The sequence below is a fragment of the Ipomoea nil genome, unplaced genomic scaffold, assembly GCF_001879475.1.
Source record: "Ipomoea nil cultivar Tokyo-kokei standard unplaced genomic scaffold, Asagao_1.1 scaffold2805, whole genome shotgun sequence".
NCBI classification, from domain to species: Eukaryota; Viridiplantae; Streptophyta; class Magnoliopsida; order Solanales; family Convolvulaceae; genus Ipomoea; species Ipomoea nil.
In genome coordinates this window covers 2,924,972-2,936,630 of record NW_017619233.1, presented here as the reverse complement: position 1 = coordinate 2,936,630, position 11,659 = coordinate 2,924,972, and the positions used below count along the sequence as shown (strand labels likewise).

Sequence of the window (11,659 nt, the reverse complement as noted above, 5' to 3'; positions counted from 1 at the left end):
GCTTTTAAATAGAATATCAATAGGTATTTGTATAAGTTTACCATTTGTAAGTCTAAATATATGTAAACTACAAAAGACACCGTTATTTTATTTATTAAATTCAAATTCTTCTTATTTCCAACCGGCCATAATGCAAAACATCCATCATCAGCCCCGCCCAAAACGCTACGTTTTGCATGAGCTGGAACTTTTACCCTATTTTGTAAATTACCAAATATGTTTAGTTTTATTATATTAGATGATAGAGGATGAATGTTTAATAAATAATACTCCGTAGATTATTGTATTGCCAAAGGCCTTGAGGTGGAGTGGCATAATTGTGGCCCCTCAAATAATCAAATATAAGGTTTCAGGTTCGAGTGGCCCCTCAAATGAAAGGTTTCAAGTTCGAATCTTAATGTGGGACAATAGGAGTATTGACTCTTTGTACTTCAATAGGTAAAAAATATGTATGAAAGTCAATAATATTCAAATAAATAAACTTGAACCGAATTTTCAAAATCTTAACAAACCAATAAGAACAACCTCCTTTAGTTTTTGTTCGTTTCATTAACATCACACGTTAAAGCCGCGGAGGGGATGTTTTGCCGATTAGGGTAGCGGACGAGCGGTAACGATCGAGGAAAGACTGCGCCCCTTCTACTTTGATTTGAACGAACGAACGAACGAAGAAGCAACACGCCATGTCTTCTACGGTGGCGCTACAATCGCAGATAGCTTTCACGACTGCGCCTCTCTTCGTAAGAGCGGCCACCACTACTGCTACGCCTAATGTCAATGTTTCTCTGGTGCACGCCCCGACTCCTTATCGTCGTGCACTTCGCTGCTCCACAAATCGAAATAGCGCTATCGTCGGCAGAAACCGTTCTGGAAGGACCGGATCCGGATCCGGATCATTTCGATGCTTATGCGGTGAGTACTCAATGCGTGCTTGCTTGCTTTTATCCTCCGTTGTTAATTCAAACGATAAAAATGATGGGGGAGGTTCCTAATATAACCAATTCACACATGAATGCGCAACAATTAGGGAGAATATTCACTTCTCTTTTTGGCTAGGATGATTTCAATGGACGTTTTGTGAAGATAATGAAGAGAAATTGATTTTAGGTTAGTGTTCCATGTCCCAAGTATCATACTTGGAGGAGGGAGACAGTTGCGATAATTGAAGAATTTTCTGGGGGTTGCTCCCACAGTGTTTGGTTTCTTTCTAATGTTTGACTTTTAAGTGTTATTGATTTATGCTCTGTTTGCATTTCTCTTCACTCTTATGCAGCTCTAAGTCCTGAGTTGAAGACTACTTTGGATAAAGTTGTTACATCAGACAAAGTTGTGTTGTTCATGAAAGGAACCAAGGAATTTCCACAATGTGGATTCTCCAACACAGTGGTGCAGATACTAAAGTCCTTGAACATGCCTTTTGAGACAATAAATATCCTTGAAAATGAAGTGTTGCGACAAGGATTGAAGGAGTATTCCAGTTGGCCAACCTTTCCTCAGCTCTACATTGATGGGGAATTTTTTGGTGGTTGTGACATCACAGTAGGTAGGTATATATTATTGAACTATTTATTATAAATAACATGGAGTAGAACTTGAATATTGAATTTGGTTCCTATGTTTTGAGCATTTGGACAAACTTGTTGGGTTGAAGGGCAGAAATAGGAATATCATTGGATTAGATACATTGAAGTGCTGGAGTTATTTTATTATTATTATTATTATTATTTTTAATTTTTAATGTGGGAAGGTAAGAAGGTTAGCAGTTGAAGTTGCTGGGTCCAAACATGGGCAGGGTTGACAAAATGAGCAACCAAATGTTGATGTAGTTATGTTAAGTTTTGTGAAGAAAACAGGGAAATTTATCCAAATATTTATCTTTTTTTCTATTATATCAACATATAAAGGACAAAAACTGATGAGTTATACAGTTATACTCCACTTCTCATCCTTGTATAAGTAAAGATAAATTAAAGTAGTAGCTTAGGTTTAGGATTGAATACATTTTCCCCCTATCATACTAGAGTTATAGAAATCAGTAAGAAATGCTATGTCATAGCAAATACCATTATTTGAAAGTAATGCAGAATCTTAGGAAAATCTGACATTAAGACTATATTGATGTAATGGAGAATAATTTAATTGTAATTGGAAAAGGAAAAAACACTTTTGAGCAATAGGGAAGTGGTCTTCTTACATTTCCTTCCCCGCCTTGTCTGCATATCCTAGCTTCTGTGGTAGTAGATATTGAGATAAGTAGATGGAAATAGAGTAGATAGATGATGGTTGCTAAAGTAAGAAAAGCTTGTAGGAAATGTAGTCGGAGTGGTGACTATATAGATAGTAGAACTAGTGGTGGTGGGAAGATAAGTAGGTAGAGATGATGTCATGATGGTTTGGAAATAGGCGGGCAGGTAGAAATTTGTAGGTAATGATAAAGGTGATTATGGATGAAGTTATGTTTTTTTTTTTTTTTTTTTTTTTTTTTAAATTTGGAAAACAAGAAAAAAGTGTTCTCCAAATCCTTTGTTAAGTTGGAAGAATAGAAAATGGACAAAAATGAAAAACAGTGCTAAAATTACACATTTTCTGCTATCTATTTTTTCAGAAAAATGGAATTTTTTTCTAGTTAATAAATGCACCCTAAGTATTGTATTGTTAGTCCAATCCTTAAATCACAATTAATTCTCTTAAGCAAACATGGGATTGTCCCCCCAATCCCACTCTTTATCCTATCTTTAATGCTCCTGGGCTCAAAATTCTCTCTTATTCCATTATCTGAATGAAACGACCTGTAATTATATACTCCGTAGTTCGAAGAGAAGTCAACTGAAGATTTGATTGTATTAAACCTAAGCGTATAAAAATTGAAATGGTGGCGCTGTTGCTTTTAATTTAAGCATATAAAGATTAAAGAAAGAACAAAAATACCTCATAACCGGCCTACACTAGTTACTTGAGGATGTGGGGGACTTCTGCTTGTGTTAATCTCAGATCCTTTGTAATTATGATTTAATCTTTGACTTCTCTATTTATATTTTGTACTGCCTTTCTAAGTTCATAAGGTTATTTTATTTCCACTATCAATGCAAGAATTTCTTTGGTTGTTAAGATTGCATTCCCATAAGTACTACTGCTGCAGGACTTATCCTATGAATATTCATGGATTGTAAAATGTGACATATTTTGGGAAAGTAATCATGTTCTACAAGGATTGGCGTGTTTATGGTCTCATATCATAAGTGACGTTGTGCTAAACATGGGATTCTGTTTATGTTAGTATACATTTCAGTAGCTACATACAAGTTTTAGAACTTACTTGCATTGTGATTGCAGAGGCATACAAGAGCGGAGAGCTGCAAGAAGTGCTTGAAAAGACAATGTGCTCTTGATAGGTTGAAATATAGACATTTGATGCCATCAAATTGCAAAGTAGCAGCATCATAATCCTAAAACAATGTTATGAAATGTCTTATTCTGTCATCCAAATGATATGAATGTAGGGTGTCAGTTATTCTGTCTCTATTTTTAAAATAAAAATAATTTATTATTCAATTTCTGACCTGCATTGCTTCATATAAATTTTGGTTTGATGACAGTTGCAAAGTAGCTTGGTCTGATAGTTACAAATATACTTTTTATATGGACCAAGTAAACTCTTTTCAGCTCATTCTAATTTCCAATTAACAAGAGTTGGTTATGTTTGGTTGCCGCACTGCTGTTGTCAACAGTTATGGTTTGATCAGAGTCAAAATCAATGAATGCCAATTTTTAAACTAATTAATTATAACAATTTATGACTCCAAATAATGCCTTAGCAGATAATCACTTCAGGCATTAACATAACCAAAGTGAGGTTTGAACTCTAGATTTAAGGGGTTATTTAATAATTAGAAAAGTTTGAACTCGTCTCATAATTTGTAAGGTAAAAAGTTGTTGTCATGTTTGATGCGAAAAGAGGTGTTACTTGCATATTCATATATTATTTTTGAATTTATGTTAAGCTAACCCTAATAAACTCAACAATATTGACACCGCTTGTGAGGAAATTGTAACAAAAATTCCATGTTAATTTTATGTCAGACAAATTGTTCATGTATTGCTTAAGAAGATTAATCTGAATAAATATTAAAATAATAGTCAACTATATATAGTGTGATTAAGTATAGTTGAACAAATACTACAATGTATATAGTAGTTTTCAAAAGATATATAGTGTGATAAGTATTCCGGTTACCATTTCAAATGGGGTTATAGGTTCGAACCTTGTGGTGAATGCTTGAGAAAAATATAGAATATATATTACATTGTGAAGAATCATGAGTATTTTTAAAAAAATATTAAAATAATAAAAAAGTCCTAATTCTGGGGAAATGTAAAATCTATCTCATAAGTTAAGCAAATAGGGGCTTTTAAATTTATTTTTATTTTTATTTTTATTTTTATTTTTTGGCAAAAACTCCCTTAAATTGGCCAAAAAAAAAAAAAAAAAAAATACAATTGAGTCTAAGTTATCATTGATTTGCTGGTTATAAGCTTCCACTTTCAGATGTGGCAGAAATTTAACCTAATGAATTGGACAACCCTTCGATGGATTAAAATTGAAATTCTCTTTAAATTAATTTCACGAATACATATTGGAGGGTAGTAACACTGTAAGTGTTTGGTATATAGCTATTAGTTGATAGTTGTTAGTTGATTAGGTTAATAGATTTGACTAGTTGATAGCATTAGTTGTTTGTATTAAAGTGTTTAGTAAATTAGTTGTTAGCCAATAGCTGATTAAATGCAAAATGCCTTTCTCAAAAAGCTAATCGAAAAAGCTACTTTGAACAGTTTTTCAAATTTTAACATTTTGAAACAATAAACTGTCACAAAAAATTAATTAATCAAACGCTCATATTGATTTTTTAACCAAGTCAAACAGCTAATAGTGATCAAATAAGCTAAAATTGACTGATCAGCTAACTATATTACCAAACAAGGCCTATATATTTAAAACTTAAATCCTCAATACTAATTATAATGTGGCGACTGGCGAGGCTGAAATGATAGAGAATGAAACACAAGAAAAGTAAAAGAGAATTCGGAGCAATTCAAATTATAAAGGCCTAAAATGTTGTATGTAATGGAAGTCCAATTGGGAACTCCCCCTCCTTATGATTCAAGGGGGATTTGGTATTACAAGTGTAAATTCTGAACAAGTTTTCTTTGGGTGTTCTGAGATTTACCCACTATAGTCTACAGTCTATAGAAGAAGATACAAAGGGATAACCTTAGGCTCACTACTCACTCACTACACACAGGGACCATACCATAGCAGCTTATACACATATCACAGTCATTTGCAGAATTTGTACTACACTGATACATACTACTGTACTAACCTCTCGTTTCAAACAATTGCTTGCAGCTCGTGGCGCGCCAAACTACCCACCTCCTCATGCCTCTTCGCCTCACCATCTTCCGATTCCAACATAGATTGCCATAATTTCACAACCAATTCCTGAACTCAAATTACCAATGGAAACTTTCTCAAATTCAACTCCACCAACACTATATATATATATCCCTTCATTTGTCATATTCTGGGAACTAACATAATCAATCCCTTAGCAGTCTTGCAGGCACAACTATAGACAGACATTAATAACAGTGTCTAAAAATCTTGGCAAAACGATGGTATGGTAGAAATAACCGGTATTGGTCTTACTTTGCTTAAGCTATCATCATGTAACCATACTACTGCTACCCCCAACACTCTGGGGAAGCATTGCAGTTGCCTCCAAAATTCTCTCACCATCCTCATCATCACCAGAAATTTTGCTCCAACCTTGGCCTCTAACAGAAAATAATTTGGCCCGGTCAAGCCCACTTCCCCGGAAGCCATTCATTTTGGATGACACCATAGGCATTACCAAAACTGATGATGCGTGAAGTGAGTTATCCCCCAAACCTAATGATAGTGAACATGCAGCCTGCATAAAAGCCATTGTCCCCACAAATTAAGGACCCACCAACTTCTACTTAGGAATAATAGAGTTAAATAAAATATCAGAACCTTTGCCTTGATAATCAAACTTGCAGATCTCGTCAACATTACTTGTTTAAATGATTTCATGTCTTTAATTTGAGAATCTTCAGATGACATAACCAGCCTGCCATGTAGATATTTGAAAAGTACAATGAGATTCACAAAGTGCTTACACAAATACTTTCTACAAGAGAGTATATATGAAACCCCTTATATGTAAAACCAAGCAAATTGCAAAAGAATTTACTATAAGGATTTTAATAATTTGAAACCAATGTTTAATAAAAAGAATGCATTTCACATGGAAAACTTGAGAACTCACATACCTTCCCACATCATTTGACAGACTTGAATCAGAAACTACAGGTCTATCCTTGACTTCACCTCCTGCAAAAATTTGAGATAGGATTTTCCAGTGACCAGTCACAATTAAAATCTAATATAGTTGTATCCAGGACTGATTAATTACACACCTTTGGAATCATCTGGTGCCAGCAAAGATATGCCTATGAATACAGAAACCATTCCAAGCACAAACATTGTTGTTCGTAAAGCATCGAATACCTGCTTAAATAGCATCCAATAAGTACGTCATACCTAACACTCTAACAGTCTAACACCATGACTTGAAGGCCCTTAGAAAAACTTTCTAATTAAACAGACTAATAGCCAAGTCTAAATCAGACCATCCTAACTACAGGAATCAACAGCAATCAGGAAGCAGAAAATGGGAATAACAATGGTCAATAGATGCTAGTCATGCAAACCATTTGCAATTTGTGTTTTTCAAATTGCATCCAGATTCCAGAGGGAAAAAAAGGATTATAGATATTCCTGAAACCACAGACATAAAAGAGAGAAAGAACCTGATATTCCTGGAAATACACAAATCCTGTACAAATAGAAAAAAAGGTCCAAGCAATCTGAAACATTGGCACAATAAGAATTGCATCGAACAGTGAAAGTCCTTCATTCAACCTAGCCATCTGCAATCATTGTTAGATCAAATAAACTCAAAGTTTACAAGGGATACACTCATCTAGTCATACAACATTTAAATTTTAAATAGTCAAGTATACAACAAGGGTTTAATAAATATGTACCCAAAATCCAGCTGTACTAAGAAATAGCAGAAGCATGGAGTACGTTAACCAGCTATGCAGTGAATAACCACTGGAAATGTACAATCTTAGCAGGTTTGACCTGCATACACATGCACAAAAATTTTCAATTCGGATTTTTCTCCACTAAGGGGCAATGAAAAGTTTAAGAGGCAACTTACAGAGATTTTGCAAACAACACTGAGCATGACCCAACAGCACCTGAAACAATTGCATATGAAAATGGAAGCAGCATCTGCCAATAGGGCTTGAGGTCATTTCCAGGGACACTGAGCAGCTGTTCCCCTCTCCTGAATATAGGAATGTTTCAGAAAACAGAAAAATTAAAAAGAAACATATTGTTTGTTTGACTACCCAAAAATCGTGTAGACAAAATTATGTTGATTTCTCATATTACCTGTATATTGAGTGAAGCAAAGCAACTGTTAGGACCAAAATCAGGCAATATAGAAGAAATGTAATATTGCTGTACTTCTCTGCTAACTGCTCTGGTGTATAAACTGCGAACAAAAAAAAAAAAAAAGGAATATCTAATTTCATAAACAATAAGTGAAAATAATCAGAAAAATATATGACCCCAAATTAAATAAAACACATCCAAATATAGAGATTTCTATGAAACACACTTAATACATGTGTTTTTAGTGAATATTTCAATAATTTACAAGAAACAGAAAATGCATGAGAGTAATGTATTGACTATTTTCATACTTTTACACTACAATTTCAAAAGGTATTTTTAAAGAAAAGGAAATAAAATATTACAGTATTATCAGAAATACTACATCAGCTATACTCTAATGCACTTCCGACAATGGGGCCTGAACATGGTGTTATGGCATAAATCACAGGCAGAAGAAGGAATAGGAAGAAGTGTTTTGCCACACTTCAAGGTTGGGTTTGCTTGAGATCCCAAAACTCCCTTAGTCCCCCTTTTGGGATTTAAAATTCTGCTTCCCCTTAATCTAATGAATTCTCCCTTTTTATAATAGGGAAAATACAAGACTCTAATAACTAATAGTCTAACTAATTAAGACAGAGACTTCTAATTGAATCAAATATCTGGAACACCTAAAAGAATAAGACAAGTACAACCAACTATTAAGCAATTCTAATCTAACCAAAACATCTATTAAATAATTGATAAAAGTATTGTTGCCTTCCTGCATCATATCCATGTCCCCAGCCTGCATCACATGGCTGTAACTTCAAGGGAGAACTTCACTAAAGATGACAAAATAGATTACATATACAGAACTCAACATAACTCTACAAAGCGTTAACCTAAAACTAGTTGGATTCAGCAATATATTGACTCTATTTCTCTGTGAGCTTTTGTTAATGCAAGTTTATCATAACCCCTATTATGTCTTTCTTATGATCTAATGAAGTTAGTTGTAGTCTTCCATTCTCATAAAAGTAGTTAAGAAGCTGAAACTAATCGCAAGGGAAATTACTTTCTTGCATCAGCAAAAACAAGGTTCTGCAGGACATGTACATCTCAGATTAAAATATTTCAATACCTCTGATGCCATCTAATCAGGAAAATATGATCTAGAAGTAAAATCTGGGAACATTTTTATAAATATGGAGTATAAGAAATAAAACAACAATGTATTCATTCAATTGCATACCAGGTGACTGGTGGTTGCCAAAAGCAACAAGAAAGATGTTTCCAAGAACAATAAAAGTCGTTGCTACCATTACTCTGCAAGGAAACAACATTTGTCATGGTGAAACTCATACTATAAGTAACACAAATTTTTAATAAAAATCACTAGAATATTCTGTCAATGACTAGAGTTTAAGATAGACTGACTCACTTGACTGTCACAGTTTTGTTCAATACAAAGTAGGCAAAAGCAATGTTAGAAACAAATTGTACAGATCCCAGAGCTGCAAGTAGTGACTGCAAAAAGAAAAATACCAAGACAGTGAAAACTCATGGCTATGAAATGGATGAGGGAAACCCCACCAAAAAATAAAAAATAAAAAATTCCAAAGTATACACCTCCAGCTGAAAGCCAACTCAAATGTCTACTGACCTGAGCAGCGTATCCAAATGAAATGAAATTTAGACAGTTCCCAACAGCAAAAAAAATAATTCCTGCACCAGAAATTCACCATCAGACATGATCATATCCAGTAGAGAAAGAGAATCACTTGCAAGCAATAAACCACCATGGAACAGAGGCATACCAATTCTCCATGTTTGGAAATATATTATGGGCTTCACTGCAACCTTCCCATTTGTTCCCTCCGTGTCCAGCATGGAATACTTTTCCTTCTATAATACAATAATTAGTCATTACAGTTGACATGGACTAACCCAGTTACCTCGCAATAAGGATGACACACAACTAAAATGTGCAGTCATGAGCTATGCTGGCAATCAATATTTTCTCAAGTGTGCAAGTCTTGTGACTATGAGCAGTTTTCAGTTGCCAAAATTTAGGTAAGGCAGACAAGATTCAAATAGAAAACAGTAATTGAAGTACCTAATAGTTGAGGAAAAAACTAGTGAAAGTATAAATTACCTCATCATGACCCAGTTTTAGAAGGTTGGTTCCAAAATTAATGGCAATGCTGCCGAAAAGGTTGATGAATGCTCCAATCACCCACTCCCCCATAAGGTTGATTGCAGCCAAGCAGAATGTTGAGAGTGGTGAGAATACTTAAGCAATCAACTGAGGTCAGTTCTTCTTGCAAAACAGTGATTGGCATACCATCTGTTGCACCCATCAATGAAGTTGAAAAGCCGGCTTCAAAGAAGCATTAGCATCCATTAGAGAAGTCCTTAGGCCTAATTGCTTCTTAGACATCAATCAAAATTTTTTATCCTTAAAGAGATAAAGGTGAGTTGGGGGGGGGGGGGGGTGCATTGCATCAAATACCAGTGCAGAGATAGGGTGGTGGTTATTTCTGTGTTCAAACACGGGAATGGCTAAAAGTCACCATGTGGTTATATTAAACCGTTGATTTACAAGGCTATAAGTAAAAAACTAGATTCAAGTGGAAATAATTTGCAACAGATAGATAAAATGTAGAAGATGGAAGGAGGGAGGGAGAGAGCTAAGAGCCTAAAATGACAGCAATAATCAAAGGAAGATGAAAAGAGAGGGGATATCAACACTGCTGCTACAAAAAGGCAGTTCATTCAGGGTTAATGTAAAGCTTTACATAGAATCAAATCAATTCTCGATCTGGCCATGGTTCCGAGCAAAACAATCAAATTCCAAGCCAACAAATACAAATGTGAGACATATCGATCCCCGCCAAACGCGGAAATCTCCAACGAAATTGAAATTTCAATCGGAAAAAGAATGCAGAAAGGGAAGAAGCTGAGCAAATTCACCTCGGGCGAACAAGGACGCGCCTGTGCTTTGCAATCCGGAAATGGAAAAGCAAATGCTGAGCCAAAAAGAATCGCTCAGCAGATCTGACGACGACGAACCCTGTGTTGAGTCCCCCCTCCCCTTGATCTAGTGTATATATTTCACCTGGAAACCGATCACATTACATAACAATGATATTGGATGGATGGATAGCAAAATGCAGTATTGCAAGAAAAAATCGGATTTAGCGAGAAAGGATGAGGTGGAGGAGGGAGGGGTTCAACACTTTTGTTCTTCCTTTCCGATTTGTAAATATGTCATCGCCAACGCCCAACGGGGGTCCATTTGGCCAGCAATCAATTAAATTGTGTCGATTGCGTCTGCGTCACAAAGCAGAGGTTTGTCCTACTCAAAAAATTAAATTTTTAATTTCTTTGGTAAAATAAGCTATTACGGGTAAAACGAATGACCTTGTGATCCACTTGTACCAAGTTACTCCCCGAAAGTGGGTTAAGCCTAAAAAAAAAAAGTACAAATGCCTCCTATTTCAACACTTAAACTTGAAACACGGGTGCAATTAAACCATTTTAACCTATTAAATGTCATGTCATTTTCTTTACATACCTTGAATGCCACATTATTCTTTTTCTAATTAAAATATTTTAGTTGTCATGGTAGTTGGGGAATTGACTAAAATGGTATAATAAAAAAAAATGAGGAACAGGCAATAATGGGTAACTTTTTAAAACTTGGACAAAAGAATGAAAAACTCATTTGAAACTTGAGTTTCTGGTAAAAAACGCAAGTCACACTTGAATTTCTCAAATTTTTGAAATCTTTTTTTCTTTAGCTAAAATACGACGTACTTGCATTTGTCAAAAGTTATATAAGAAACACAAGTACGACTTGTGTTTCTTGTTCGTATAAATACAATATTGATCCTTATTTTGCTTACAAAAGCTCATCTTCTGTTTGTTGTCTGTGAACCCTAGTTCCCAAACAAACATACACAGAAATTGAAGTTTGTTCGGCGTCGATCGGGTTGGCCGAGTTCAGCCCCTACTCGATTCGAGACGTGGTGCTGTGGCGGCTTGATGATCAAAGGTTGTGGCAGGTGCTAGAGGGGAAATTGTTGGGTGTCGGTCGAGTTGGCCGAGTTCAGCCCCTAATCA

General features: G+C 35.2%; 2 protein-coding genes across 5 annotated transcripts; one reads left to right on the top strand and one right to left on the bottom strand.

Annotated features, from left to right (window-relative positions):
• Positions 1–515: 515 nt before the first annotated feature.
• Positions 516–3,590, top strand: LOC109158128 (monothiol glutaredoxin-S7, chloroplastic). Its single transcript, XM_019305957.1, has 3 exons — positions 516–912; positions 1,274–1,543; positions 3,334–3,590. The coding sequence occupies exons 1-3, from the start codon at positions 684–686 to the stop codon at positions 3,387–3,389; spliced, it is 555 nt and encodes a 184-aa protein (XP_019161502.1). The 5' UTR covers positions 516–683; the 3' UTR covers positions 3,390–3,590.
• Positions 3,591–5,072: 1,482 nt separating this feature from the next.
• Positions 5,073–10,809, bottom strand: LOC109158126 (probable magnesium transporter NIPA8). Of its 4 annotated transcripts, XM_019305955.1 has the most exons (15): positions 10,508–10,809; positions 9,690–9,881; positions 9,352–9,439; positions 9,198–9,259; positions 8,976–9,061; positions 8,787–8,860; positions 7,550–7,652; positions 7,314–7,442; positions 7,135–7,234; positions 6,898–7,017; positions 6,505–6,595; positions 6,358–6,418; positions 6,059–6,155; positions 5,711–5,975; positions 5,073–5,503 (listed from the first exon to the last, which is right to left on the bottom strand). In XM_019305955.1, the coding sequence occupies exons 2-14, from the start codon at positions 9,780–9,782 to the stop codon at positions 5,727–5,729; spliced, it is 1,353 nt and encodes a 450-aa protein (XP_019161500.1). In that variant the 5' UTR covers positions 9,783–9,881; positions 10,508–10,809; the 3' UTR covers positions 5,073–5,503; positions 5,711–5,726. The 4 variants fall into 4 exon arrangements, with proteins under 4 accessions (XP_019161500.1, XP_019161499.1, XP_019161498.1 ...); XM_019305954.1 differs by having other exon boundaries at positions 5,073–5,975; positions 9,690–9,914; XM_019305953.1 differs by having other exon boundaries at positions 5,073–5,975.
• Positions 10,810–11,659: the final 850 nt, after the last annotated feature.

Coding starts and splice junctions, on each gene's coding strand:
- LOC109158126 (XM_019305954.1), bottom strand. CDS start 9,782: ATGGGGGAGTGGGTGATTGGAGCATTCATCAACCTTTTCGGCAGCATT. Junction 7,018..7,134: donor TTAGTACAGCTGGATTTTGG/GTACATATTTAT, acceptor CAATGATTGCAG/ATGGCTAGGTTGAATGAAGG. Junction 6,596..6,897: donor TGTATTTCCAGGAATATCAG/GTTCTTTCTCTC, acceptor CTATTTAAGCAG/GTATTCGATGCTTTACGAAC.
- LOC109158128 (XM_019305957.1), top strand. CDS start 684: ATGTCTTCTACGGTGGCGCTACAATCGCAGATAGCTTTCACGACTGCG. Junction 913..1,273: donor ATCATTTCGATGCTTATGCG/GTGAGTACTCAA, acceptor ACTCTTATGCAG/CTCTAAGTCCTGAGTTGAAG. Junction 1,544..3,333: donor TGGTTGTGACATCACAGTAG/GTAGGTATATAT, acceptor TTGTGATTGCAG/AGGCATACAAGAGCGGAGAG.